The sequence below is a fragment of the Kryptolebias marmoratus genome, linkage group LG2 (genome assembly GCF_001649575.2).
Source record: "Kryptolebias marmoratus isolate JLee-2015 linkage group LG2, ASM164957v2, whole genome shotgun sequence".
NCBI lineage: Eukaryota > Metazoa > Chordata > Actinopteri > Cyprinodontiformes > Rivulidae > Kryptolebias > Kryptolebias marmoratus.
In genome coordinates, this window is record NC_051431.1 from 28,750,725 (window position 1) to 28,757,847 (window position 7,123).

Here is a 7,123-nt window from a genome sequence, read left to right on the forward strand (position 1 = left end):
TAAATTTGAGATTTTCATTTGTTGTCATTTGTAATCATCAAAATTAAACGAAATAAACATTTGAAATATATGAGTTTGTATGTAATGTATGAATATAATATACAAGTTTCACTTTTTAAATGGAATTACTGAAATCAATCTACTTTTTCACGATATTCTAATTTTATGACCAGCACCTGTATTTGAACTGTAAAATCAGGACTGTGGACTTAGATATTGTATGGCTGGTTGATTAGATAAGGTTGGTGAAAGATGTGAGCTGTCAGAGCAATATGGCAGCTCCTACCTGCTGCTGCTGTACCTGCAGGGGATAAAGATGAACAAGTGAATGAGAAATAGTAATCTTTATTTTTGTGGTGATTGTGGAAATGACTTTAATCAGCAAAATAATTTCTGCAAATAATTTTCTCAGCGCCAAGCATAACATTTTCCCCAAGAGCGCACGTTCATGGTGTTTATATTGGATATGTGCGGCTGGAGTATTGGAGCATATTTGATGAAAAGTGATACTGTTCCAAAAAAGAAAAACTGAAACTCATGTTGGACAGATGGTTTTAGGTGGGAGGGGACCGGTAGAAGGAAAACGTAGCAGCACACAGATTTAGTCTAGTTTGTTACCATGGTGATAGGCTCAGAGTTTTACTTGTCATTCTTTCTGGAACAAAAAGGAGTTTCAGGATTAATTTCCTCAGTTTCCCCAAACCCTCTGTCTGGAGTACCCCTCTGGACACTTGGGCCGACACACAACTGCACTGATGTTCCAACAAACTCAGCCTCTCAGGGTTTTCCCTGCATTTATCCTCTTCTGTAATGGGAGCTCTTGTTGTTTCAGGTATCGCATCGAGCACGAAGCCCTGTCCAAAGTGGAATCCGAGCAGAACGAGTTCATCGACCAGTTCATTCTGCAGAAGTGAGGACTCAACTGAACCAACACGACCTCCCAGAGTGCCTGCAGTGACTTTGATTCTAGAGTCACTGCTGCAACAACTTTTCTAAAGCAAGCTGAAAGCTTCGGCAACATCAGGAAACCTGTACACGTGATCTTTACAGCACTTTTCTCTGACGTGTGTGTGTGTGGAAACACCGTCCAGCTGTTAACTCTCTGCTGCCGCAACTGGACAGGTGCACACATCAGACATCTCCACATTGAAGACCAACATAAAAAAATGTGGATCTATTTATATGAAGCAAAATTATTTATACTATTTATACTGAAAAATGACTGTATATTTAGTTTTGTTACTTTTTCTACCAACTGAAATAAACTGCATGTGCATGACTGTAAATAAGTTCAACAAAGCAGAAAGCCCATCAGGATGTGTTTCTCTTTATTTTATTCTTCTGGTACAGCCGGCACATTACTGTTATCACCATGCATTTATTAGAATTACATACTTTTCTGATTTATTATAAATACAAATATAAACAGTTTATTGCATAAATATTTTCTTTGTCAGGATGTGGAAGGCTGGTGATCACATATCCAATATAGTATTAGTAAGCATTATTTCAATAAAGTTGATACCCATACAGAAAAATAAACAAAGTGTACAAAGAGTTGTGACTCTGAAGCCTCTTTACTCAGATATGTTTATATAATGAAAGCCCAGGGCCACCTCCATCATTTCCTCAGACAACTTCACAGTGCAGAGGAAGTCTGACACACACACCAGAAAATCATCTATGCAAAAAAGTAATTACAGGTTTTAGAACATCTGCTCCCATCCAGGTGACATCTTTTTCGGGGAAGGCCGTGAATATTTCAGCAAAAATAATGCAAAACCCCATACTGCATCTATTACAACAGCATGGCTTCATATTAGAAGAGTCCAGGAGCTGAACTGACCTCTCATCAGATGAAACATTTGCATCATGAAATCAAAAAACTCCAGCAAAGAAGACCCAGTGCTGTTATCAGATGCAGAGCTGTGAAACACCACCGTCTCTTGTCTGGGGCTCACCTCTTCTTGGTATACTGTAAAATAAAAAGAGGCAGTCCTTATGGTATGTGTTATAAAATAAAAACACAAAAATCTTTGTAACTCTTACTTTATCTAGAATCCAGTCTGCGTCTGTGATGGCCCTCTGGATGATCATTTGTATCCTCTCTGGATCATCTTCATCCGAGTGGCTGTTGTAACCCTGAAAATAAAATGCAAAGAGACAGGATAGGAGGTGTTATTTTTACCTGCTTGTAGACGCATTTCATCTTTGGAGTCAAAAAGAAGTGCCGTTCAGAGGTCCATGTTACTGGAATTTAAAGAGGTATTTCGGTAATTTGAAGCGGAGTTCCTCAGAAAAGTTAAAGACTTAATATCTTATTTTAATTTTATCACCCGCCACCAAAAGCAAAGGTTGAAGGATAATGTTTCTGCCCATGTCTGTGAATGGATACAAGTGTCTTTGTTTAACTATCTTTAGCAAAATATCTTATAAACCACTGAACAGATCTTAATGAAACATTTAGAAAGTAATCATTGGATGTACCTCTACAACTGATATGTTTTGGAGTCAGTCTAATTCAAGATGACTGCCAAAGCAAAGTGATTTTAGCAAACACACAAATAGCTATAATTTAGTCAGTTTTACAAATACTGAGTTAAATGTTGGTGTAGTAGCGGCTGCCCATCGTCCCCAAAACATACCCTGAGCACAATACATGCAACATTTTTACTTAAAACCTTGGCTTTTACTGTAAATCCTGTTTGTTAGCAAAACATCTCCCAAACTACTGGACGGATTTCACTGAAACTCTCCAGAAGTAATTATTGACTGTACATCTACAAATGATTAACTTTTAATGTCAATCCAATTCAGCCAGCACAGATAATTAACCTTAGCTGACCCCAAAATGGCTACACCTCAGTGATTTTACAGGTGTCAAGATAAAATATGGTGTGGTAGCAGCTGAGATCCCTGATTGGCTGAGCGGCCAGCTTGAGGCTGGCCGCTCAGCTTCAGCTTCTTCCTTCTTTTACAGATGATCTGGACCACTGAGCTCATTGGGACCTTCAATGCTGCAGTAATGTTTCTGTACCCTTCATCAGATCTGTGCCTCGATGCAATCCTGTCTCTGAAGTCTATGGACAATTCCTTGGACTTCTTGGTTTGTGCTCTGACATGCTTTGTCAACTATGGGACTTCATACAGACAGATGTGTCTTTCCAAATCATGTCTAATCTACTGAATTTACCACATGTGGACTCCAATCAAGTTGTTGAAACATCTGAAGGATGATCAGTGGAAACAGGATGTACCTGAGCTCAATTTTGAGTGTCAAGTACGGCACAGGTTGTGAAGTGAAGTGAAGTGAGATTTGGAGTTGGAGTGAGAGAGATGACAGAAACAGCGGAAAGTGTGCGTATGTGTGTGTAGAGACGGTGGAAGACGATGTGGTGCACGTTGTATGAGTGTGTGTGTGTTTGCAGATAGGTCCATGAATCACGTCACAGAGGCCATTGTCTTTGATAATGATGGAATGTTTATCAACCAGCCCACAGCAGATCCACAGATGTCCTTAGGCAGAGGGAGCAGAGCATCTTGTTTACATAATAATTCAGGGAGGATTTGAGATAGCTGACCAAGGTCAGCCTAGGAGAGCCAAATTCACAAACAAACAGTAATTGTTTTGGTTCAGGCAGACTTGTTTTCATCTGCCTTGAAAGTCTTGCTGATACTTCTCAATGGCAAATCCAAACAGCCAAATTCCAGGACCATTCCGCCTGATTCACAACTTCCGCAACTTCCTCAAGCTGTAACCCATATTATGAGTTCCAGAACCGCAATTCAGTCCAACTTGCGATTTACCTCCCGTAACCACACAGTTTGATTGTTGACCGCTGAACCCATCAAACGAATTTGACGATAAGTCAGGTAACTGCTTAATCCAAACAGCAGAAATCCTGTTATCGAAACCCAAATATGTGAAGATCTTCCAAAGACAAAAAATGTCAGACAAACAATTATTCCATTTCCTCCAGGAATCCATTGTGTATCTAGCAAAAAATGTCCCCTAAGGGTAAGTCAGAGCTCTCCCAAGTTCCGTCTTCCCGTCAAGAAAATTTGATCAATTGCGTTGAGAGACCAGCTGACCAGATCCATGGTTTAAAAATTTCGGAGAATATGTAAAAAAAGAGGCTCCGAAAGAAAAGAAAAAGAAAACATGTCCGCCTTCCACCAGGAGCAGGGAAGAAAAAAAAACAAAAAAAAAAACTTATGTTGTAAAAACTTATGCGTATGCTACATTTTTGTTTTTTGCTTTTAATAAATTTGCCAAAAATTCAAATGTTTCTCTTTGTCATTATGGAGTATTGTGGGTAAAATAATTTTAAAAAATCAAATTTAATTGAATTTAGACCAAGGTTGTAACATAAGGAAATGGAAAAAAAAAGTGTTGTGAATACTTTCTGGATGCACATTAGTTTGCCCAACATGACTTGAAAAATGTGCTTCTTCTGTCAATGCTCAGGACGAGCTCACCTGTCTGATGGCGTGGCGATAGTGCTGCTGCATGGTTGTAGATGGTAACTGCCTGCAGCATCTCAGGAGGTATCGATAAAGCTGCACTGGTGTCTGGACCAACTCCGCTCCAACCAAAGGAGGCATTTCTTCCTCCCAAACATGAAAAAGCTGCTGGGAAAAACAACGTTGTGATGTCAGGATCTTTATCAACGACTGTAAAAATGTTCTTGTTTTCCTAAAAGTCATCATGGTTCATTAGACTTTCACTGAAGTAAAGTTTCAGCTTTGTCTCCTTGTTCAAAGCAAGTTAGTGATTCAGCACTGAATCCTACGTTCATCCAACCATCAGCAGTTCATGGCTGCCTCTCTTTAATCCACTGCATCTTGATTTGCTTGTTTCACTGTTGCTGTGTGGTGGCGAGGTGTGGCTTAGCTCAGCGGCGGTGGAGAAGTGGACTGATGGTTCACTGAACACACTGATTTCTAATCAGCTCCAATCTTTCTCTGCAGTAGCGGCTGGCTGGGATGGAGAGGAGCTGCTGGTGGCTGATTTGTCTAAAAGTGCCAGTCAGATATTGAGCTAAAGTTTGATGTGGTAGTAGCTGAGACTCATCCTTAACATATGCTCCAAGCACAAACAGATCTCACAATATCCCATGACATCGTGTCTACGATATTTACATCACAGTTTGACCAAACAGCCCGTATTTCCTTTTTTTTTTTTAAGTCACGTGAAAGCTCTTGAAAAAGGAAAACAAACATTTAAAACATTAAGAATTATGTGTGCTCGTGACTCTAGGCTGGGGGCCTGGGGGTGTTAATAGCCCGAGACGTGCAACATGATGGTTTAGGTCTTTATCCTGCAGCAGATTCCTTACAGACAGCAACTTCTGTTTCTGTACATTTGGTTTTTGATTTCTTGTTCTGTAGATTTCCTATTTTTAGTGCACTTAGTTTAACGTTTTCTGAAGTAAGGCCCGGGTGACGGGGACTCTCAGCAGGAAAATGTAGATTCTCTGTCAGTAAATCCAAAGAAAAGTTAAAACCAAAAACAATTGGACTTCCATTTTGTAGTTGAGGACGTTTCTCTTTGAATGTTTGGAGGTTCAGTGCTGTCTCTGTGCATGCATGAGTTTTCTCTGGGTACACCAGTTTCCCCCCACAGATAAAAAAAGTGCCAAAGTTGTAGTTAAAGATCATCTTATGTTGAGAAAGAACAGAGTTGTAGTTATTTTGGTCAATAACTGTATAAAACAGCATATGTTATGAATGACTCTCAGCTACTACCACACCAAATCTGAGGTGAATATATCTGAAACTGATAAAGTTGTGACCATTTTATTGTTTGCTAAAGTTAATTAGCTGTGGTGGCCATCTTGAATGTGACTGACTTCAAAAGTTATTCAGCTGTAGATGTTCATCCAGTGATTAATAGCTTTGGGTTTCAGTCACATTTTTCCACTGGTTTATGAGGATTTTTGCTAACAGTACACACAGAAAAACATGTACGTACGCACACGCACACACACACACACACACAGACAGATGTGGGAAAAAACACAGATCCCTCCGCCTACACCTGCGAAGCACCTACAGTTGTTACCATCTGCAATAAACTCACAGTGAAATCAGATGTAAGATTCACTATATGAAAAAAAAACAGCAAAATTTAAACAAAAATTGGAGGTTGAAAGGCTTTTAGTTTGTTATGAAGAATTAAGCTGGTTATTATAATAAGAACATTAATAATGATGATGTTTTTGCCCACCTCTGTGTGTTTGGTTGGTTGTCATGTTAGTGAAATATGTCATGAACCACTGCACAGATTTGAATGAAACTATCAGAAAGTAATCATTGTATGTACATCTACACCTGATTAATCTTTGGACTCAATGAAATGCAAGATGGCTGCTACAGCTAAGTGACATTAGCCAACACAAAAATGGCAAAAAATCTAGTCCGTTTTCCAGATGTTAAGACAAACTTTAGTGTGGTAGTAGCTGAGACTGAGCCCCAAAACATATTCCAAGCACTAAGTGATTGCCTAAGATAGTTTTTAAAACTTTCCCATTAACTATTGGAGTCGCCACCCTCTGATAGCAAAATATTTCGTGAACTTCTGGACATATTTTTATAAAGTAAAACTGGATGTACATCTACAACTGATTAACCTTAAGTGTCAACCCGAATCAAGATGACAGCCAACTGACCTTGGGAAACACACAAATTAATATATAATCCAGCCAATTTTACAGAAATTGAGAGAAAGTTTGAAGTGGTAGTCGCTGAGCCTGATACTCCGAGCACTACCAGATCTGGTAACATCCCATGACCTCCCGCCTAAAGAGCTTCATACATCAAGGTTTGACCCAACCAGCTGTAATTTCGTCATTTCACATCATAAGATGATCTTAGTCTGAAACCCTGGCATGAACGCCGGCGGGCAGTAATTGTGTGAATGCTTTTAAGCATTCACACCATTGTTTTCCTGTTTCTCTTTATTATCTATTATTATTATCTATTATTATCTATTCTTTAACTATTCCGTACGTTTTTTGGCACCTATCTCCTTCCACAATTTTTCAGCTATTTCAACCGTTCATATATCAAAACGTTCAGCTCATTCGTGCCATGTGGGCTATGACTTTTGGTATTGGTGCAA

General features: G+C 39.2%; 2 protein-coding genes across 6 annotated transcripts in view; one reads left to right on the forward strand and one right to left on the reverse strand.

The window, feature by feature from the left end:
- Positions 1-1,677, forward strand: part of ift20 (intraflagellar transport 20 homolog (Chlamydomonas)) — a 5,706-nt gene extending 4,029 nt beyond the window's left edge. For both annotated transcript variants that reach the window (XM_017439831.3, XM_017439828.3), the window contains exon 5: positions 833-1,677. In XM_017439831.3, coding sequence (XP_017295320.1) covers positions 833-914 — 82 coding nt within the window. In that variant the 3' untranslated portion in view covers positions 915-1,677. The remainder of the gene's footprint in view (positions 1-832) is intronic.
- Positions 1,312-7,123, reverse strand: part of lyrm9 (LYR motif containing 9) — a 9,487-nt gene continuing 3,675 nt past the window's right edge. For 2 of the 4 annotated variants that reach the window (XM_017439834.3, XM_017439832.2), the window contains exons 2-4: positions 4,480-4,632; positions 2,050-2,142; positions 1,312-1,975 (exon numbers count right to left, since the gene is read on the reverse strand). In XM_017439834.3, coding sequence (XP_017295323.1) covers positions 1,958-1,975; positions 2,050-2,142; positions 4,480-4,605 — 237 coding nt within the window. In that variant the 5' untranslated portion in view covers positions 4,606-4,632 and the 3' untranslated portion in view covers positions 1,312-1,957. The remainder of the gene's footprint in view (positions 1,976-2,049; positions 2,143-4,479; positions 4,633-7,123) is intronic. The other 2 variants (XM_017439835.3, XM_017439833.2) reach the window with 1 other exon arrangement.